General features: G+C 39.3%; 1 protein-coding gene across 1 annotated transcript in view; it reads left to right on the top strand.

Moving 5' to 3' along the window:
* The window catches only part of LOC140230479 (adhesion G-protein coupled receptor V1-like), a 99,157-nt gene that overhangs the window by 11,954 nt on the left and 63,592 nt on the right, over positions 1-23,611 (top strand). Inside the window, exons 9-22 of the mRNA XM_072310632.1 lie at positions 386-1,134; positions 1,757-1,880; positions 2,312-2,572; positions 3,176-3,308; positions 4,088-4,311; positions 4,596-4,795; positions 5,100-5,262; positions 5,717-5,931; positions 7,849-7,985; positions 8,370-8,495; positions 9,085-9,299; positions 9,883-10,124; positions 10,598-10,999; positions 21,726-21,855. Of these exons, the coding sequence (XP_072166733.1) occupies positions 386-1,134; positions 1,757-1,880; positions 2,312-2,572; positions 3,176-3,308; positions 4,088-4,311; positions 4,596-4,795; positions 5,100-5,262; positions 5,717-5,931; positions 7,849-7,985; positions 8,370-8,495; positions 9,085-9,299; positions 9,883-10,124; positions 10,598-10,999; positions 21,726-21,855 (3,321 nt within the window). The remainder of the gene's footprint in view (positions 1-385; positions 1,135-1,756; positions 1,881-2,311; positions 2,573-3,175; positions 3,309-4,087; positions 4,312-4,595; positions 4,796-5,099; positions 5,263-5,716; positions 5,932-7,848; positions 7,986-8,369; positions 8,496-9,084; positions 9,300-9,882; positions 10,125-10,597; positions 11,000-21,725; positions 21,856-23,611) is intronic.

Genomic DNA, 23,611 nt, shown 5'->3' with positions numbered 1-23,611 from the left:
TGTTATTTGTTGGCTCGTATAAGTGCATTTGATTGAAAGGACATCCTTGTGTCCCCATTTTACAGAGGGGAGTGCCTTGCTTTGCTGTTATCAATAATTGGTGAAATGTTTGACATATTCGTATCCTTAGACATCTCAAAGATCTGTGACCTGTTTTTACCTATCAGATGATGAAGCATCTCTGTGTAAATTCTGTTTTGATTTGTTCCATTTTCATACAATTTTTGAATTTCTGCTGCTTCCATATGATTTGTATTTACCCAAAAATAGCTTCCACTAGGGCTAGCATTAGTGAGGTGGATATATCACTGATATGATGTGGATATTTGATAATCACCCTATTACAACTGTTATCCTACTTTCCTTCCTAATGCACACCATGTAGGGGAATCGAAGCAATCTCTCGTTGTAGAGATCATGCCAGATGATTTGGCAGAGACTGATGAAACCTTCATCGTTGAACTCTACGATGTCTACCCTGAGAATCAGCTCCTCCGCGAGGGCGACAGCATGGCCTCTGTCACCATCGTTGAAAACGATGGTGCCGGCGGAACCTTTGAGTTTTCTGCCAGCTCTGCGGGTCCCTTTGAGGTCATCGAAGGGGGCAACGTGGTACAAGCTGTCATACAGCGTACTGGTGGAAACCTGGTAGCCAGAAGTGTGTTTTACACCATAGAGGGCGGTGTGAATGGAGAGTTTTATGGAGCGCAGGATCTGGCTGATTTCGGTCCTGGTGTCGACACCTACACCATCACGCTAGCTGCGGTACGAGATGGCATTCCAGAGCTAGACGAAACATTTTATCTCGTTCTCTCAGCATACGGAACGCCCCCTAGTGAGCTTGGCAATCGCACCTCTGTGGAAATCACTGTTCCAGCCAATGACGACCCGTACGGAGTCATCGAGTTCCAAGACAATCCAGCTGTACTGTACATCGATGAGAGCACCAGCAGTGAAAACCAGACAGCACAATTTGCTGTGGTGAGATCAAGGGGAACATTTGGAGAAACTTCAGTCTCATGGAGCACGGAACCAGCACAATCTGCTTTCGATCTCGTGCCCACTCAGGGCGTGGTCACATTTCTGAGTGAAGAAAATCTGAAATACATCGCTATAACAGCTCAGAATGATCAAGTAAGTCTCTGAAAATTTGATCTGATATGAAAGAGATGTAGTTTCATACAGTCTGTATAATTTTGAGTGACTAAATACATATGCATGAAAGCAGTCTGATCTTCACTTGAAGTAAACATCCAGCCTAGCTTTTCACTGTCAAGCATATTCACACAACGAAAGAGGGAAACTTTTAGCGACAACTTGAGGGATACTGTATACACAAATTTCATGTTTTGCTACTATGAAGCTTTCACATCTGGAAAAAAGAAAGGATAAAAGATCACATCTATTTAAAAAGGACAATTGCTGGGACTGAATATAAATACCATTAGAGTTGCGTCACTGTTAAATGGCAGAGGAAGGTAAAAAGTTTGTTGACAGTGGAAAAATGAATATATGAAGTGAAACTCGTTCAGGTCCAAAGTGGCTGTATAATAATTTGCAAGACAAGTCTTGCATGCACACGACAATGACATTGTAATAACTGTGACATTTGAAATCTTTCACCTGTTCAATGTCGCTGCCACATAGCACCGTGTCTTTGGAACTCATTATACGTGTACATACTTTGTTATGTCCAAGAGCTTTCCTTCGTCAGTGTGTTTTCTTCATAGATGTTTCCTTATTATGTGTTTTATAGATTCCAGAAGGATCAGAGAGATTTACAATCACCCTGTCAAATCCAACAGGAGGAAGCCGCCTTGGTGATCCTGCATCAGCCACGCTGAACATCAACAAGAATGATGATGCCGTGTTCTTTGAAGGTATTTGTGTGATGTGTTTCTTTGCAGATCCCTAAATATTTGGGGAATGAGAGGGTCTGGCCCTAGTGAAATATTGTCCACTATGCACAAACTTCTTGTTGCAAGCAATACTAATCTTGAAGAGAATTGTAAGTGTTGATCACACACTTTAAATATCTACCAAATCCAGAACTGTCTAGCTAATGCTGACCTAATGTCACTTCTGGTATTCTGCTGGTTTACAATCAAGTCATACTTACACTCTAATCAGACTTATTCACTGTGATATACTATAGATGAATAATGATAAATAAATGTGTTACACAATATTTGTGTGTATGTGTGGTGTGTGTATTTTCTTTTTAAAGCATTGAATGATTCTGAGAAATCTTACTCCCTACTTTGTGTCCACTAGTCACTAAATCTGGTACCTCACAATTTCTTGTCTTCAGAGCCCACAAACATCACAGTATCAGAGCCAACTGCAGTCACGTTGACGGTTCGCAGGAACGGCACCGGCGAGTCCGCGGCCACTGTCAACTACCGCACTGTGCCGGGCACGGCGCTCTCCTCGCGGCAGGACTTTGCACAGACCAGTGGCCAACTCAGCTTCCCTATTGGTGTCACCGTGCAAACCATCAACATTTTGATCCTCGAAGACACAGAACCGGAAGACGATGAGACGTTCACTGTGGAGTTATTCAATCCAATTGGTAACTACCAGGAGATTTTTGAATCCGTATTGAGAGGGGAAGTAATTCTGTAGTGTAAATGATCACCATGCACTGCATACCACAGTGCTGATAAGTTTGCATGGCAAATTATTAGTGTCATGTTAGCAGTATGATGTGCTCATCTTGAATGAAAAGAAGAAGTCCTCCAGGATTTAGCAGTGACATTGAAACTTTAACCCTGTCATCTCCTGTGGCATCTAACCCTTTTTAGATGTCGTATGAAACCAGAAATTTTTGCGTGCATTTTATTTCACAAATTTTGCGAGAGCCAAGATTTGCTAAATTAGAATGCAAGCAAAAGTTCTTGTCTACACTATATGAATTGAGTGCTTGTGTCAATTCTTTAAAATTTATACCGTGAAAAAAAGCCATTGGCTCCAATTCACAAAAAAAAATTTATGCCGCAAATATTTTTGGTTTTACAGTATATGGCATGAGTAATATTGTGATCATTAGAGAGTTAAATGTAAAAAGGCTTACCACAGAAAAGCATACCCACCGTAGATTTGGCATGTTATGTGAAGATTGATGTTTCCTAGATTTAACAGTTGCTATTTTTGTCCTATTATTAATGCATTGTAGGTGACATCGTGGTTTATGGTGCTGGTGTGGTAACAGTCACTATAGCAGCCAATGATGACCCAGGCGGTATCTTCAGCTTCCAACAGCCTGTAGACCAGGTGGTGTCCACCGAAGAATCTGAGCTAAATTTCCTGTAAGAATGCAAATATTGAATTGTGTGTGTATGTGTGTTGTTTTTAAATCAGATGTGCCTGTGAATAATGTTCAGTACAGTGTAGATCATGATCCTAGTGCATGCATGTTTCCAAATACACAAGTAACCACATGCACACACACATTCTTTTTTCCCTGTATTCCATATTGAGATTTTGTTTAATAGTATGGATATTGTACAAATAAACAGTTGTAGAACAGTGATTGTGCCACTCTTTGATACTCTTGAACAATTATGTGCACATGAAAAGTATACAGATTATGGTAACATGATAAGGTGAAGACAGAGATCATCACACAGATTGATTCAACTTCATCCAGCACATGCTGATGTGACCTCATAAAAAATATGTGCTGTGCACATGTTCATCTGTATGAATACTTACACATACATGTATTATACACTACAAAGTCAAATTTTGATGTAAGTAAACACTAATATAATCAGAACATCATGATTTTTTTTTTCTTCTGAATCCTTGTATAAATCGGCATGTTTACTCTTTATCTTGAAGGTAAAATGACGACCTTGTCTTCTTGGTTCCATAATTTCTTCAATAGGAACCAATGGAGACACATACATGTAAATAAAGTTGACACATACCTTATATGTTGCTTTGCAAGTTGCAACACAGTGAATTATTTGGACTTCTTATGCACCCAGTATCCTACTGCATTTTTGATGAAAGAGATATTTGAGTTTTGTAAAAGATTTTATATCATTTTCCTCAAAAAAAATGTGTTCATCCACTTCCACAGCGTCCAGAGGGAGCGGGGCAGTTTTGGCACAGTGCTGGTCAACTGGCAGCTGTTTGCCAACGGCACATCCGACCCTCTGGCTGATCGCCAGGACTTTGAGGAGGTCGGAGGTTACGTGGAGTTTGCCACTGGTCAGATCCAGGGCACAATCACCCTGCAGACGCTGGCGGATGGCATCCCAGAGTTCAATGAACTTTTCCAGCTGGTCCTGACCAGCACTACAGGTCAGGGTTCATAAATTAAAATTATAAATTTGTTTCAAATTTAAACTGTTTTTTAATCTTATTTTATCTTTATTTAATACAGGGCTCTCTTGTAAAGCAGTTTTATGTACTGAAGAGACTACCCTGTATAAAGAACTTTTTTGATGGTGAAAAAAAAAAGTGAAGCAAAATTATGTATGAATAGTCTGTGCTGGAATCATCTATTTTTTGTTTTTTATTTTTGTTTCTTCCCACACTTACTTTTTTGTATACCTTTTCTTAATATCTCACATTCATACTTACAGGTGGTGGAAGACTATCTGAAACCAACCCCTTGAGGGTGTCAATCGAAATAACTGAAAATGATGACCCCTTTGGTGTCCTGGCGTTTGCTTCGTCGTCAAGGGAGAAGGATGTGGCAGAAGACTTCTATGCTAATGAGGAGGACAGGGCAACGGCTGTTTTCACTGTGGAGAGACTCCAGGGAACATTTGGCAGCGTTGGTGTAAGTACAGCTCATCACAGGATCACTGGAGCTGGCTAAGTTTAGTGATTATGTGCCATTACGTTTGAGATTCCAAGATCATTCCTGCTAGGTCATCTAGATTTATTACTGCTTATGTCTCATAATTTATTGTACTGCGTGATTGTAAGTGGAATTCGTCTGTTGAGAATGAGAAGGGCGTTAAGTTGTCCCGAACACTATGGGTTTAGAGGCCCTTATCATTCTCAACCGACGAATTGTTTTAGTGCCAGAATGACAAATCCAAGTATGAGACATGCTCTGGTTTTCCCAATCACGTTTGCAGGCTGTATGGGAGATCTACTCAGATGCCATCTCAGGAAATCTCCCCACCGTCATCGACCTCCTCTTCGTGGGCGACTTCCTCCCCAACCAGGGAGTAAACCTGGTGACAGGCGAGCAGAGACAGTACACGGGCACGCCGGTCTACTCCTTCAGTGGGGAAATCCGTAAGTTATGAAGGTTTTCATCTAGCTCAATCATCCTCCGTTGGTATTCCTTTGATTTCAATGAGATGTTACGAGTCTAGTGATGATGGCAACAATCACCATAGCAGCCATGATGATGATAATGATAATGATGTAATTACACAAATATAATAGATTTGATGCAAAATTATTGATGAACACATTGCATTACTTTTTCAGAGTCATGCAGACTTTAAAGAGATACAATATGAATATGAGCACAAAGTGAGGAACAAAAAAAAATCCAAACACATTTACAAAAACCGGCATAATTTATGCCAAAACTAATGCAGCAACAAGGGGTATTTGAAAACATATTGAGGCTTATTATAATGTATCCAGGGGACTATACTTTTTTAAAGAGAGCAACGGAGGGAATTGCTCTTGTGACTCCAACAATGCCAAAATGTACTCTCACTGGGCTGTGTTTCTACAGAGGCTTATATGAACATCCCAAATGTCTACCAACCGTCGCGCACCGACACCGCGGCCGGTTTCTCCATGAGCGCCTGGGTCAGGCCCACCTCCACCAGCAATGGTTTCATCATTAGCAAGGTGGCCTCCTCTGCCCAGGTCACCTACTACGGCCTCAAGCTCGGTGTCCAGTCGCGCTCGACTTATCTGGAGCTGAGATACTCCACGTCTGGTTTGGTGAGGAACGTGTTACCATACCCATTACCATTGTCGCTGTAATTCTTGTTCCTCCTCTGCTTGTACCAACTGATGTCTATTACTTCAAAATAGGTTGCCTAGTTTGGTGTTCGCTCCAAGTCAAGAAATATAAAAACTCTCTGGAACCTATTTTTTCCTCTTTGTTTCTGATCATTTGAGGTGTGGGGTTATTGTACTTCCATCCCTAGTACTAACAACCTTTTCTGTATTTGTGCCATTTGACTTTAAATAAATGATTGTTGTCCCCGCCGAACGAGTTCGAGCAGGGGACTATGAAACGGGCTCCGTACGTGTGTGTGTCCGTGTGTCCGTCCGTGCGTCCGTGTGTCCGTGCGTCCGTGTGTGATCAAAATGTTCAAAATGCTACTCCTTCGCCATTTCTAACCCGATTTTGATTCTGTTTGCTTTATATGATAGCACTACATAGGAGCTTTGAAACTTCTATACAGAATTTCAGTTGTGACCTTTGACCTTGACCTTTGACCTATATTGTACATTTTGCTTCAAAATGCTACTCCTTCGCCATTTGTAACCTGATTTCGATTCCGTTTGCTTTATATGATGGCACTAGGTGAGGGCTTCAAAACTTCTACACAGAATTTTGACCTTTGACTTCTTTGACCTTTGACCTTGATTTTTGACCTATATTGTACTTTTTTGCTACAAAATGCTACTCCTTCGCCATTTGTAACCCGATTTCAATTCCGTTTGCTTCATGTGATGGCACTAGGTGAGGGCTTCAAAACTTCTACACGGAATTTTGACCTTTGACTTCTTTGACCTTTGACCTTGATTTTTTACCTATATTGTACTTTTTTGCTACCAAATGCTACTCCTTCGCCATTTGTAACCCAATTTCGATTCCGTTTGCTTTAAGTGATGGCACTAGGTGAGGGCTTCAAAACTTCTACACAGAATTTTGACCTTTGACTTCTTTGACCTTTGACCTTGATTTTTGACCTGTATTGTACATTTTGCTACCAAATGCTACTCCTTCGCCATTTCTAACCCGATTTCGATTCCGTTTGCTTTATGTGATGGCACTAGGTGAGGGCTTCAAAACTTCTACACAGAATTTTGACCTTTGACTTCTTTGACCTTTGACCTTGATTTTTTTACCTATATTGTACATTCGCTACAAAATGCTACTCCTTCGTCATTTCTAACCCGATTTCGATTCCGTTTGCTTTATGTGATGGCACTAGGTGAGGGCTTCAAAACTTCTACATAGAATTTTGACCCTTGACTTCTTTCACCTTTGACCTTGATCTTTTTACCTATATTGTACATTTTGCTACTAAATGCTACTTCCGGCGGGGACATATTTTACGCACCGCGTAATTTCTACTTTTCCTTGTTTTGATTTTGTTTGATGTGGTAAAAGACTGGGTGTGTATATTGTAGTTTTGTTGGGACTTTGGTTTCAAACACCCCTAAATTACCATATCCATCAGTTGTCATTGTGTGTTTTGTGTTGTGCAGAGAAGTTATAACTCTAGAGAGGTATGATGTTGTGGTTTAAGAAATCACTCTCTCCTTACACTCAGGCTGTTGTGTTTGGTTCATTTAGAATTATTCACTTTTTCATTGTACTGAACCCCTCTTAAAGTACAGTTGTAATGAATCAGGTATGAACACATATCCATGTGCTTTTTGCATTATTGGTATGTATGATATATTTCATATATTGAAAATTATATTTTTCATATATCAAAAGGCCATATACTTCGCGCACTTCAAAAACTCTATAGGCCTTCCAGTTATACCAATACCCAGTGAGCAAAATAGTATAGAAAATAACTGAACTAGTAACTCATATCAAAGTGATTGCTAAATGTCATTGCTGGGAAGACCCGAGAAGAGCTGAACTGTGAATGCCTTTTGTTCCCTCTCCAGACAAATACCGTCGGTGGATCAACTCTGTCAAATGTAGACCTCACCGATGGGGCGTGGCACTTCATCGTGGCAACCATCGACAACCAGAGACTCATAGCCAACCTGTATGTGGACGGAGCACCATTTGGCCAAGACATGTGAGTAAAGACATCTTTTTGAAATTAAGTTGTCTGTTGCTGCTTGACCCTGTCAGTTTGTACTCACAGTAGAAGTATTTTGTACACATATTGCAGCTTACAATGATCACAGTTGCTATAGAAACAGCTTAAATGCTCACAGGGGATTGGTTGATGCGTGACTGCTACCATGGTGACAGCAATTGTTTTGATTTCAAGTTCTTGCAAAGGTGTCTGTTTGTGCAATTTTGTTTAATTAAGGAAGATCCCAGATCGTAAAACTGCCCTTCAAACCCGGGGTATATCTTTTTGTTTCATTTTGTTTTCACTTGTTGAAGATGTTTCATTATAAACATGCTTTTCCAAGAGAGAAACCAACTAAATTCCTCAAACATTCTGTTGCAGAGTCTTGGACGATGTGGTATTAGATGGAGATGGTGAAATGTACGTGGGAGCCGCCAGACCAGGCATGGAGCTTTACAATGGCCTGCTGCAGGATGTGAGAATCTACAACAGCGTGCTCCAGGAAAGGTGAGCTAACTCTGAAAACATACTCGGTCTTCTTAGCAGTGGCCATTCACAGTTCCTAGGTCACTCTGGTCGGTGTACGCCTCTGATGATAAGCCTCGGTAGTGAAATGAAACTGTGCTTTGTTGTCAGCAGCAAAGGATTTGACTAGATTTGACAAGGGCAGGATATAAGTTTTGTTTGTTTGTTTGGTTATGTGTATATGTGTGTTAGTGGGAAACAAGACACAGGTGCCACATCCAATCACATTAATCCTCTCTATGCCAGGGACTTTGGACAGTGTATTCAAAACTGTGAGGTTTTCTCTGCCAGTCAGCATCATTAGAATGAAAAGAATAATGTTCTGTGGTCCTGGCAACCTCTTTATACATCTTGGTAGTAATGAGTATTCTAGAGCTAAAACATACATGGGCATTCCACAGTGAAAGGGTATGTTTCAGGGATGTCGCTTTATTTTCTGTTTCCAATTTGCATTAGCCCTAGCACAATACAATCTTTTAAAATTGTTTAATGAGAGATACCACTAACTTTGCCCCAAAACTGCTTCATTCATAGAAATAATGTATGAGAACTATTGCCAAAATGAACACAGAGAAATGCAGGAGCTGGAAAACAGCCCCGTCACTCGCGATGTGCAACCGATCTCGGGGACGGTGACCTTTGCTGATGGTGTGACCTCGGCCACGCTCCAGGTGACCTCAGTGCAAGACGAGGAGGATGAAGGGAATGAGGTCTTCTCCGTATCGCTTATGTCAGCTCGTGGGGGCGCTGCCCTTAGTGATGGGGGAGACATTGCACTCCTTTCAGGTGAGTGTTACACACGTATGTTGGTTGAGACGCTCTGTGCATTATGCTCTCTCATAAGATTCCATACTTTCACGTATGCATGGTTGAGAGATGCACCCAAGACGATGAGCTATGGCTATGTACATGAAATGCATGATTTATAATTCATACGAGCTGTGCCCTCAGGTACTCGGGTACATTTTTAGAATTTTGTTTAGAATGTTCCTATTTTATTGTCTTTTTTTTTCTAGACACAGTAATGTCAGTCCTCATGTAATTACCCTGATGGATGTTAGCATTATGCTGTATCATTATTAACCATTTGGGAAAATATCAAAAAGAACAGTACAGCTCTCATCATGGCTTGTGAAAACATGATGTAGAATATCAGGCATCATTTGGTGACTGTGCTGTCCATTCCGACATCATTTTCTTTGTACCACACCTTCATTGATACAGTGTACTCCTCTGTTAACGTCAAATACAATATTAGTTAATGAGGATGGCCACATCTTTTCTTGAACATGGTGAACACTTTGCCTGAATGTGGTAAAGTCACTAATTTCCTTTACTGCTCCTTCCTCTCTCTCTGACACAAATGCAGTTCTGAAGAGTGATAATGCCAATGGCCTCTTTGGATTCGTGGGTGAGTGCACGTTTTTCAACACCTCCACAACCTCACCAGAGTCCCTGCAGTTCACGTGCAGTGTCCAGCGCAGCCGCGGAGACCAGGGCATCGTCACCATCAAGTGGGAATTGCGCCACCTATCGACAGACGTGCTTGCAGTGGAGGACTTTGTCAATGCTACAGGGGAAGTGGTCTTTCAAAATGGTGTACGAGAACAGGTAAATACCACGTCTTTTCTTCAGAGCACTTACAGTGCAATGTTGCAATGAAGGGGGCAAGTAGAACAGTACCACAGTGGTGAAATCAAATTTATCGCAATATGTATCCTGAGGAAATCTCATTGAATATCTGTATGTGTTATGTTGTGAAATTTCTTTGAATACCATTGTAAAACAAGAAAAGTTTGTGTGCATTTTAAATTCACTAATTTTGAGGGAGCCAAGATTAGCACACGGAAGTTCTTGCCAACACTATATGTATTGAATGCCAGTGGCAATTTGCAAAAATTTCATGCCGTGAAAAAGGTCATCGGCTCCAATTCACGAATATATCGTGTTTTACAAGTAATCCTCTATATTGTCATTTTTCAGTAATGTGCATCAGCGTAGAGGTTCTAAAATGCTTCTGAAGTGATTACAAAGTGTTTTGGTATGTCATGAAAAATGATTTCTCTGAACTTTGTTTCCACCAGAGTTTCTCATTCATCACCGTGGATGACCTGGCCCCGGAAGTGCTGGAAGAATTTGTGGTGGTTCTGGTATCGGACCTGCCATTGTCGGACGACGGCCTGATCGGATCCACCAACACCAGCGGTGCCAGCATCGATCCGAACGCCGCCACCAGAATCGTCTCCGTCCCGTCCAGCGACAACCCAAACGGCCTCCTGCAGTTTTCCGTGGGCCAGCCCCCCAACCAGTCGGATCCTCTCATCCGGCCCGATTTCAGCGAGGTGACGACAAGAGTGAGCGAGGAGAGCGGTGCGGCTAGGCTCCTGGTGGTACGGGCCCAGGGCCTGCTCGGCGAGATCACGGTGGAGTGGAGGACCATCGATGGTACCGCGGTGTCTGCTGGAAAGAACCCTGTTGATTTTGTGGTGAGTTGTTGCATGCTTCTGTATGTACCTTTTGAATGAAGAGTTGCTTCTCATACTCTTCCATTTTGGAAATGGAATAAGACAAAAACATTCAGCAAAAACAATATTACCCCCTTTATATTTTGCTTTCATCACTCTTTTTTCTTCTTTTTATCTTGTAGAGTAACTGTTCATGAGACTTCTTTGTCCCTACACTACTTTTGTTTGGACCAGAAATGACACACAGCAAAACTTTGAATTTCTTAACCCATCCACGTACGGGCCTCTGTGTAATCTGTAAAATCGTGCCTGCCTAGTAAGTTGGCCATGAACTTGGGCGCGATCTTCCCTACGGCGCGATCTACACGCGAAGAGCATTCATACGTCATTGAAAAACTGCCTGTGTCATTCCCACTAGGCAGGAGTGATGATGCGTGTACACTCGTGCTAATATGCACTTACTTCACTCAATGCAGCACTAGTTTATGTGAATTTTATGAAAAGAAATAATAAACTGTGCAGGAATTATGAAAAAAATATTGTTCCTGTGTATTTCATTCATAAATCCTCTTCATTTCAAGCCATCTGTAATCACATCTTACCCACTTGCGAATAGACGTGTCCATAGTGTCCTCGAGCCCCCAGAGATTGCTCTGGAACATTCCATTCAATGACGGGGTTTTTATTTTGCAACGTTATCTAATAACGCTCATGTAAGCAAGTTCTTGCTATGGCTAATCTATTTTGTAATGTATCATAATCTATCTATGCTGAGATAACCTAATTCAAATTTGCAGAGACATAGAAAAAGATTTGTTTTACAATCGTGATACGTTCAACTACTCATTTACCCTGTGCTGAAATCCGCATGTCTGCTCCGCACATGTTATTGCTATCGCTCAAACTTCGATCGCGATGGCTTGTGTGTATGTGATGACGTGTGTGGAGAAGCATGGGGCTGAAAAAACACGCAGCTAGCTCCACGTGGTATGGTAAAAAACAAATCGGACGTTCGGAGTCGTACATTCAAGAGCTAAAACAGACAAATAGCGAATTCAAAGTCCACTGAAAAGGTCTTGACACGGTAATGTATGTTCCAAAATCATGTCTGGCTTAATTTTGGGAGAATTTTCTACACGCACGAGATCAGGAATGAGATCGGTGAACTGGCTACAACGTGTGTAATGTGCGCGGTGAACATGCACTGTGACTGGCTTGCACATGGCAGCTAGCTAGGTGAGAGTGCGGCAAGAACGCTAGGAATGCACCCGAGATGCGGTGTGCCGCAAATTCTTGGGGTGAAATTAGGCTTCCTTGTTCAGCCCGTCTAGTATTTATATTTTTTAAAATGATTCTAATTCTTCATAAAATCACGATAAAAAGACTTCAGATATTCATATATATTTTAGAAGCGTAATATGAAATATTTTGGCTTTTTTTTCAGTCCAAGAAAAAAAATTAATAGTTTGAATTAAAAAATAATAATAAATAATCGTTCTTGACTCAAGTCTAATTTCCTGCGCCTTCTTGCAGTTATCCCGCAGTTGCCCATGGATACGATGCATAATTATATAATCAGTTGTTTACGGAGTCGTACCAGTGTACCACCCTACTGCTCTTGTTCAAATTGAGAGGATTATTTTATCGGTGGCATTTATAGTTTTATAACCTCATCCAATAAAAAAGACAAATTCAAACATCATATGGTGTGACAGTTTTCGTTAGAATTCCCTATCAAAATCAACTTGTTGCCAGGATAGTTTTCAGATTTCACTTGCTTCATTATCGAAGCTGTTTGACATTTGAGAACTGCTCCATAAGAAATCACCTTTCCTTTGTTATTTATTTTCACAAACAAGTATTTTGATCACTTATATATTTTTCATTATTATTTCAATGTCATGATATTTCATGATGGTATGTGTTCTGTCTTTACATGGCAAGATGGGATTTTTTTTTCCATCCAGGGTCAATGAAGAAAGTGACAGGAAGGAAATCAAAAGGATAGGGAGGAAATGAAAAGGATAGAATAAAACACCTGATCAGCAGGTTCTTTATTACAATGGTGAATGCAGTACATCAGAATTTTAGTACAGTTCTAAATAATTTATCAGTTGAAAAATGAGCAAAGAAAATGGATTTCGTCGAGTTCTAAATGAAAACTAAATTAGCATCGCCATTTAGGCCTAGAATCTAGATCTAATATTTACTACAGAATAGACCTGATGCAAACTTGTTGTCAAGCTTTTGGTTGAGTTTCTTCAGAGACACGAATTTTGGGTTTGTAGCACTAGATACCCGAGTGAATAAGAAAAAGGAAAAAATTATAAATAATGCAGGTCTCTAGACCACTCCCGTGCCCCGTGCACCAGCGAGCATCAGCCCCGTTTCTTGACTTCAGTGTCGCTCTCGTCATTGGCCTAGGCTAGGCTACTCGTGTCGTAGTTTTACTCACCGTCATCAACGTCATGCATGGTTACACGAAATAAATTGCATCTTTCCATCACCTCCACCACAGCAAAACCGTGAATATGGGCAATTCCATGGTAAATGGGTAGTTTTATGCACTCAAGACATGGAGCAATTTCATTTGAAAATATTTGTTTGAATCATCTTTTTTTCTTTATTTCTTGAATACATGTGGTAAGGTGAAATAAAATATTCAACCTCGTTGAGTCCTGTTGTTATTTTTTTGTGATGTGCTGGTTTGTTTGTTTTTATTTAATATTATTGATAATGTGCAAATTTGAAATAAAAATTGACATAAATTGCAACTTGTATAAAATAAATTTTCTTAGAAGACACGCATCCTGGGTGGATTATAATTCAAAATTTATCACCAACGCACCGAGAAATCATTTTCTTGTTCGCCCTGAACGATTACAAGAGTTTTGAGAGAGTGGAAAGCAAGCTGGACCGAAAAGATCGGCGTTCTGTCCTACTTCAGTTACGTACGTTCGGCCTCAATTTCGTTTGGTTTCCAGGCGTCAGAGTGCAGTTATTTTGTGTTAAATACACTTTGCTGACGACAGTTTCAAGTTAGGTTTCACTAATTCAACAGAAAATTAAACCAAATATTTAATATCCGTATTCAAAGTTACCAAATTCAATTTTCTGTCCACGCCGCGAACGTACGTAACTGCTAGTTGAGACACTCCAGTGTCGTTCGATTTAACACAGAAACGCGGACACTACCCTGAAGTTAGACATCTGCCTTCGGTTTCGCGCCACAAGCATAGCTGTCTTTTCAGAACATTTAGTTATCTAGCTTCAGCTTCCTTTTCTAATTCTGTCCAGTATGTTACGTGCGTTCAGTGGGTACGCTCCGCTTGGTGGGACGCACGAACGGTGGACAGAATCGCCAATCGGTCTTCGTTACGTGTGTTCTGAACGCGCGTAACTCAGACAGATTGTTCCCATGTCTTGTTTACCTCGTTGTTTCGCGCCGTTCTGTCCGAGGTTGCGTATCGTTCGCATGAAATTTCCCGTGTTGTGTCTGCATTGCGTATGTGCAACCCATCGACTGCTCAGATCTGAATATGACGGAGGTGATTACGACTCTCGCTGACAAAAGGTAAATTTTGCATTCTAGAGTAGAATCTTCCGTAGTTTTAGGATTAATGGCCCTGCTGGCATTATTAGAAATTCTTTTGAGATTCTCTGTATGCTAGCTTTCACTGCTCGTTTTCGAGTTTACACGGACGATAACTGAGCCTAGTCCCACATGTGTTATTTTTTGTCAGTAAATTCTTCGTTGCTTCCAGCTTCAAATAATCTTTCTTTTCATCTTTTCGTAATATTTTTTCCTCAAAATAAAACCAAACTGACAGTGAAAGAATAGCAGTGAACGAAAGCTAAGCCAAGAGTGGTACTTTAAATGGCTGAATACAAGTTTAACTCCCACTGTCCATCGTGAGCTGACGCACTGTACGAGTGTACTGTAGAATCTAACTAACGTTTTACTTTTAATATAGAATTTAGAAAGCCAGGCTAGCGCTACGCTAGTGACACGAGTCCCAAGTGTAACCACACGATAACGTTAGTGTATGTAGACACCCATGATCAAACAAGTTAAAAAAGAAAATTTACTAGGTTTACATCGGGATTTGACTTGATTTATTTCTGCCCAACAATGTAAGCAACCAAAGTGCAAACTCGACTTCCAACGTTGTTGATGTTGTCCTTCAGCCACATGAGCTCAGTCTACTCATTGCAGTTCTCTCATGATTTCCATGATGTGATTTATTTATTTAGATTCTATTTCTATGTTTTGATGTAGACTAGACAACTAGCAACTTATCTGAGAAGCTGTGCTGGCCTGTTCTGCACCTTTTAGTGCAATAGTGGTGATTCAATCTGTGTCGCGAGTGACCAGAGCGTCCCTTCGATCCTCATGCCGGTGCCCAGCCTGTCTGCTTTCCAGTGTTACGGTGAGGTGTGTATACATATTTTTATGATTTTGCGGGAGGGCTCATTGGAGCTAAGCAACCCTGACTCAATGTACAATCTGTTCATAACACCCTGTCTTGTGTGGCCTGGACAGTTGTCTGTGCAGAGCCTCATTCCAGCTGTTGCACCATCCACCATGTTTGCTCTTTGCTGGCCTGTGTTGTGTCCTAAAAACGATCCCTGTGATGAAATCAGCCCCAAATCTTTCTGCTCTTATAAATATGACATGACCGAAGTTCCGCAACTTCACTTCGCAGAAATTCAGCGATGCCGATGTTATGTTTATGTACAGAGCTATTTTGTATTTATTTAATGAAGATTGTAAATTTGTATTGCATTCATGATTTAATGACCACTAAGCAAATTGTGTAGGAGAAATGAAATCTCTTTCTACAGTGGAAAACAGACATTACAAGTAACAGTAATACCTTTCAAAGAAGCCATGGCCTCCATATTTTTAATGCCATGCTATTATGTATTGTAAATATTTTATTTGTAGATGTCATAGAACTGGTACATAACTAGTCTTCATTTTGTTGTCTTCCATGATATTTTGGTCCATTGTCATGTAGCCACATCTGTGCTTATTTGGGGTTTTCTTCTGATACGATTATCATTTTATTTACAGAAGCTGCATGGCCCTGTTCTACAGCTTGTGGTGGAGATTTTCTGAGTGCCCAGAGCATCCCTTCATCATGCCTAGCCTGTCTGCTTTGTAGTGATAAAGTGTGAATGCATATTTTCGTTTTATTATGTAATCTTTTTTTTTTTCTTTTGGCCAAGAAGGCTGCTACATTGGCACTCTTAAATATGTTAAGGTTGCATATATATATATATATATATATATATATATATATATTTTTTTTTTTTTTAGACCATGACAAAAAAAAAAAAAAGATTCCTTTTATTTACAGGACTATTTCTTGTTCATTTTTAAAGCACATAAATTTATAGTGCATACATGAATAAATGATTGCAGAGCAATTTGTGTAGGATGTTTGTTGGAGATATTGAATTGCTTTCTACAGTGTAAAACAGACATTAATTGTTACCCCTCAAAGATAGAAGCCATGGCCTCCATTTTTATTTTATTTTTTTACACTATGGCATATTCTTTTTTATTATGAAGATTTTATCATAGATATCTTTTTGAATTTTGTTAATATTTTCATGACGTTGCAATCAATTCTCTGTATCGCCAGTGTGCAAAAAAACTTCTGTGCATGCTGAAGAGCTCTGTCACAGATACACTGTGGGATTCTTTTGTGCCCTTGTTCACTTCTGGTTGTCTCACGCTAAGTAGAGGTCGCAGTTCCCAAATGATTCAAGGGAGTTAATCGTCTGCTTTTCCATTGCCATCCCTTTTTTTCTTAGTTAAAATTCAGCTGAAAAGAGTTGAAAGTTTCTAAGTTTTACTGATTTGCGGTCACTAGAGTCGTGGTTCACTACTGCAAGGCTTCAATGTGCTGGTCACATGATGGAAAGCGAAGAAATCTTCAACAAAAAATATCTCTGGATAAAGATAAAGCATGATCTGAGTGCATGTGCAGCCAAAACCAGGTCAAGTTTGTCCCGTAAGCTATCTCATAATGCATCTAAAACACTGCTCTCCGCACGGCACCTAGGTATTGGCGATACCAAGAATTACACCTATCCTTTTTTTGAAACTTTGGCCGGGAAAGGTTGCTAGGTGGGTTGATAGATTTTTTTTTTTTTTTTTAAGAGTCTACTGTATTTGTAGTTTGTGTATTTTATTGCTTGGTTTACGGAATAACTATGCAGCAAAATGTTCAACTATATTTCAATTGCAGGTGACATGTACATGCCTTTTGAACAATCTTTTTATCTGCGCTCAGTATATAGGAATATTCCAAACTTTCAAAAATTTTGATAAAATGAACTCAATATGTGTATTTGTTGATTATGTATATAATTTTTTTTTGTTTGTTTTTTTTTTTGACAGGTAAAAGACATCCCGGATGATGACTTAATGGGGAAAAAAGAGGCATGGAGTTTTTATGTGGTCGATCAAAGATGACATCTCCGGAGAATCTACAAACAACATCCTGTGCAGAATGCCTGATCCCATTCTCTTGGAGGAGCAAAGCACCACAAGACAGCAGTTGTTGTTTTTTTTTTCCTTCAAGTTGTAAAGTATATCAGATGGTATGACTTTAGCTTTTAACTTTTTGCAAGATCTAATACAATGTACTAAGAAACCACTTATGAAATTTTTATGAGCATACAATTCTACAAGGAATTCAAAGTTTAGCTTATGAAACATGGTCTTCAAATGGCTGAGGTATGAAGCCACAAAGTAAACCAATGTTATTGAAATAGAAGATCTGGGTTTCAACTTTTATTAGGATCACTTTGTTTAACTTTCTTTTTTGATATCTCAGCCTTTCCAAAACCGATTTTCACTTAAGTAAACTTTCAATGCCTTTAAGAGAACCTGTATGCTATTTCAAAAAGTTAAAAGCTGAGTCATCACCTAAACCAATACTTACCATCCCTTTTGTTTTAAAGCAAGATATAAACAGGGATACAATTGAATAAAAAAAGTTGTTACATTAGCTGCTTTGTTTCTTACTGTGGCTGATGAACATTAAGGCGATAAAAGAACGAACAACGTCAATTTTTATTGTGTTCAGAGCCTGTATGTTGATCGAGTTTTGGAATATGATGACTGAAATTCCAGAATGGGCCCTATACACCATTTGAATACATTGTACGTATGTATCAAATGGGCAGGCACATAAAAGGGTGTTTGTGTGTGTGTGTGTGTGTGTGTGTCTAATTTACAAATCAACTCATAGGTTGTAAAGTTAAGAGTTCTCTGACAGTACCTGAACATTTTTGAAAGTGTTATTCTTTGAAAACAGTTGATGGCACATTAACTTCTTTATGTTTCTTACTGTGGCTGATTTACATTAAAGGTCCAGTTTACCTTTGGGAGCAGTGATTTAAAATATGTTCAAGATATCACATTCGACGCATATGTGTCAGTCTGTTGTATCACAATATCCTACCATTTAAAATGTTCCCAATAAAGCCGAAAGTATATTCGGAGATATCAGTATTATTCTTGATAAAGCATATGTTTCTAACTATGGCTGACGGACATTAAGGCGATAGAAGAGTGAACAATGCAAGTTTTAATTCTTGTTTATGGAGCCTGTATGTTGATGTAGTTTCAGATGTGATAACTGAAATTCAAGTTTAGGCCCTATACACCATATAAAAATGTACATTGTATTGAATTGGCAGGCAAAGAAAAGGGTGCTTTCAAATTCATGGAATTTTTCCGTCAAGATGTTTTCACTGCTGTCAGGCAGAAGCTCGGTGGTCTAGTGGAGATGACGCCTGTCCGGAGATCAGGGGGTCGTAGGTTCAAATCCTGCTCGAGCATGTACGTCCATGATTTATTAACATTTTTTTTCTGCTGTCAGGCAGAAGCTCGATAGTCTAGTGGAGATGACGCCTGTCCGGAGATCAGGGGGGTCGTAGGTTCAAATCTTGCTCGAGTATGTACGCCCATGATTTTTTATATCATGGCTACTATAGAAACACTGATCAATTCAGTGCTTATTTACATTGATGTAGGGCAAATTGTCAATCAGTTGCAAAGGATGCTTTGTTCTCTAATTTACAAATCACCTCATGGGTTGTAAAGTTAAGAGTTGTCGTACAGTACCTGAACAATTCTGAAAGTGTCATTCTTTGTGTATTGATTCCCTATAAGGATTATTTCCCTAATGAATGTTACAACTATTCATTTTCGAATGAATGTAAATTGAAATGAACAGATTTACCTGTTGCACTATCAAATAACAGTTTCTTTTCACATTGAAATCAGTTATTGGTACATTAACTGCTTTGTGTTTCTAACTGTGGCTGATGGACATTAAATGCAATAGCAAAATGAACAATGCAAGTTTTAATTCTTGTTTCCGGAGCCTGTGTGTTGATTGAGTTTGGGATGTGATGACTGAAATTCTAGTTTAGTCCCTATAAACTGTATCAATACACATGTATTTTTGTATCAGTAAAAAAAGTTTTAAATTTGGACAGGCAAATACAATCCACTTGATTTACATACGTGTATCTAGGAATATCAAGGTGTAATGGACACAAAATGATAACTGCTGACCCAATGACAACAGCAAAATGCTCCTTTGCATACAGTATTTTGATATTTCAGCCTTTGTATATACTGCACATTGTGGTTTAAAATGAACTACACAATATACTAGAGAACGGGAGTGTATTGTTAACCTTGGAAATTAAAAAACTCTGTAAAGTTCAAGTTTCTGTCCTACTCTTGTGTTACATGCGTTCACCACTAATGCAGTGATACATGTCATATCATGTACTTTGGAATTTCAAGAAACTCTATTGCCATGAAGCTTTGGCTTTTCCTCACACACACACATGCACCTACACAGATATGAATATGACAACAGTTCGCCCGATTATGGAGGAACTTGGTACAAACACGATCTCGCCTTTCGGATATGATGCACAAATTTTCTGGCATTAATCATGAATGCACACTTCAAAATGACACAAATAATGAATGTTTTCACAAATATGGACAACCTAAATTGTTCTTATCATAATGTATCAGTACAATAAATAGTGTCAGATGATTTCAAATCAATATTTGTATTCTTTGTATGAGGAATCCATCATTCCAATATTTCTGTCCTACTCTATGTGTTACACGCGTTCGCCCCATACCTATTACACATGTCTTACTTACATACCCACTCAAGCTCTATTTGAATACAAAGTTATCTTTTCCTACTTAAAAATATTTAATATAGGTATTAGGCAACCAAACTCTGAAATATGGATACTCTGAAGACAATTTTAATTTTTCATGTTTTTCCAACCTAAAACTACCCATTTACTGTGGAAATGCCCATATCACTCCCATCGTAGTCACTCTCAGCTCACAAAACACATCAGCAAACGATACAGACATCGCAGACCTAGCTAACTAGCTCTAAACATAGTTGTAACTACGCTACGTTAGACATAAAAATGAAACGGAGGTGAAAAACTAGTAATGAATACACGAAGATCAGCAACGATGGCATTTTACCGTAGAAAAAATACACAGAACATCTTACACCGCAAAAAAAAAATCGAGGTAAAAAACTACGATGAGGAAAACTAGGGTGAAAACACGATGCTTGGAAGACGAACGATGAAGACACTTTACGGTAAAAATGCTTACACGGAAACAAACGAGTGGGTACCACACAAACTACGACGTTCTCTCACACACGTAGATAAGCTACATCGTGTTCAATCCAAAAACTCAACAAACACTAGGACAAAAACTCACCTCTAAATTGTTGCAAACGAGATAGTCACTGAGAAAAATGAACAAAACACTCTCAGAAGTACGATTGTACTCTGAGAATAAAAGATATAGTATGATACGAAAGCAAAAGAGAGAAAAGAGAGAGAAATGGACGGGAAACCTAGAGAAGTTACCCACACTCACTAACGTAAATGGAATTCAACACACACACACGTACGTACGTACGTACACACCGTACACACAAGGATCAAGAGCTCGTGTAATCAGATATCGTCAAGCACTCTATGAGCTGAGGAGATCGATATCACCGATACCACGCGTAAGGAATCACTGCAGTTGCTGGGGCAACAAAGATACATGCGCGCTGTAAACATGAATATTGATTAGTTTCTCAGCAGGCTCGAACCCCTGGCAGGTGTTTTGGCCAATAAGAGACATTCTAAAATAGGTTTCTTTGCATAAATTATTTTTCTGAGTCCCAGTAAGGATCTCTGTGATTGGCTAAAATTATTCTACAGCTCCTGGCCAAGCCTGAGGTCTGAGGACGCCCCTCTTTTGGTCATAAATAATGCTTCCCACGCTTTTTGTGGGATGAGACGTGGATGGGTTAATGTCACTTTAATACCAACTTGCCCACTTCCTCTTTTGTCACTCTAATGTTCTCAAGCAGTTCTTCCCTTGGAAAGAGTGTTTGTTGTAAACAAATCGCACCTAGCACTGATACAAGGGTATGGATCTCTGATTTCCTGAGACGAAAATGCTCATACTTGCACACACACTTCATCAAATTTTACATTTCCATCAGTACTGGTCCAAATGCTGCTTGTACAAGTAATTAGTATGTTCCTGTTTGAAAAGCTGAATGATGAACTTGGAGAAACTTGTTTAGCAAAGACACATTTCTTTTCATTTTCTTCCTCATGTGTGTTCATGTTTGATTGACTTTCTTCCTGTATTTTGCAGAGTGCCGGAGGTACCTTGCGATTTACCGACCAGCAGCGCTTTGCCTACATCACCATCGACATCGTCGACAACAATGTTGCAGAGCTGGAGAAATCGTTCCAAGTACAATTGTCAAGTCCCATGGGAGGAGGTGAGTGATACAAAATATTTCTGTCGTTTCTTTATTTTGTCATGAAATGCAGACTTTTGTTGCTGTTTTTCCAAGCTCCAGATTAGTTCTTGTAAGGAACCTGTTTCAAGAAAAACAGTCTGTACTATTGATTTAGCTACGCACCATCCCATGTATTGTTGAGCATGTGGTTTCTCAAAACAGTGTACATGTGTAACTCTGATCTGCACACATGTATTTTAGATCTTCTTTCACATTTATTACATGATTTTTTTTTTTTTTTTTTTTTTATGGTAAGGACTATTTGGGGAGTATGAAGCATATATGTGCCTTATATTTCGTTGTGATGAAATGCTGAATTGTGTACTTATTGTCTATAATGCTGCATTCTGTAAACAATTTAATGTTTTTTGGTGCACCTATGCAATATTGAATATTGATTTCATGAATTGTTTAGTTTGCAACATCTTGTTTACTGTACTCTTTGCAATCCACATGATTGACGGCCACATCAGTAGCTAAGCTGATGATGTTTCCCAAAGATTTGTGTACAGTGCTCATGCCTTTATAGCTTGTATGCATATGCTACATCACAAGAGCATTTAGCACATCCTGCTATGGCTTAGCGACTGTGCACAGTCAGGAGCCACTTGTTATGTTATACGGGTTGTACACAGAACTTCTCTTGTTTTTCTGCTCATGGAAATTGTTCTGTGGCTGCTGCAAAGAGGTGGCCACTAAGACAGGCTTGACTGTACAGCTCATTCACAATCTGTACTAAGACCACTCTTTCACACAATTATTGTACCCTATGCATCCACTGCACACATGTGTATGTGTAGACACAGGTAAGAATGGCACGCCTTCCTGAGAACGTGTGTTTGTGCACCGCATGAAAGTATCACAATGGAGTCGATTGAAAATGTTCCGTTTCTGTCAGCATTTTCTTCCCATGGTACAGGGTATCAGAAAATTGTCATTAGGCTTAGCTGGCTGCTGATAAGTGATCACTGTTTGTGTACCAGGCATGTGCATGTGTGCATGGATTGTTTGATATGTAGTGTACATGTTCTGTGGAACAAAAGAGATGATATATTAAGGCTTGGAAAGCATTCAGTCATTTATCTACAAGTTGAACAAGTTGTATTCACCACTTACTGTTCATCTTCTGCAGTCAGTAGTGGATACAGCTTTGGTTTGCATAACAGAAAATTTTTGGCATAACAAAGCATAATATGCAATAGAAACGGATTACAATTTCAGTAGTTTACAGTGTTTGAATTGCAAGCTGTCCATCCAATGATGAAACATGCAAGAAAAAAAAAATCATTTAAACAAAAATGAAATTATGCATAACCGTTTGACATTGCCTTTCAGCTTTTACTGTGGTTTCATCTAGGTATACACTCTGATCATGGTGTTGGATGAATGTTTCTACCCGGTGCTTAACTGCATCATTGCACTTGTAACATCTTAATGTAGAATTTCATTTCAGAGAGTGATTTGTCAGAAGAATGTAAAAAGGAGAAATGTGTGTGTGTGTGTTGCTTGTATAGAAGTTACAATGCTGTGTATGTACATGTAAATGATAAATCTATGTATGTAGATGCAACACAGCTGCAACATGTTTGCTTTTTGCACACAGGCAAAACAAAAAGGAAGAGGAAGCAAACAACTTAATCCTATGAAATTTATAAGTTGTGAGATCAGCTATGGGATATGAACAAGATTAGTGAATATGAAAAAAAAATAGAAGAAGAGAAAAACAAGAATGTTA

Source organism: Diadema setosum, chromosome 7, assembly GCF_964275005.1.
Source record: "Diadema setosum chromosome 7, eeDiaSeto1, whole genome shotgun sequence".
Lineage (NCBI taxonomy): Eukaryota > Metazoa > Echinodermata > Echinoidea > Diadematoida > Diadematidae > Diadema > Diadema setosum.
Note: the sequence above shows the minus strand (reverse complement) of the source record. Positions and strands in the feature narration are given on the sequence as shown.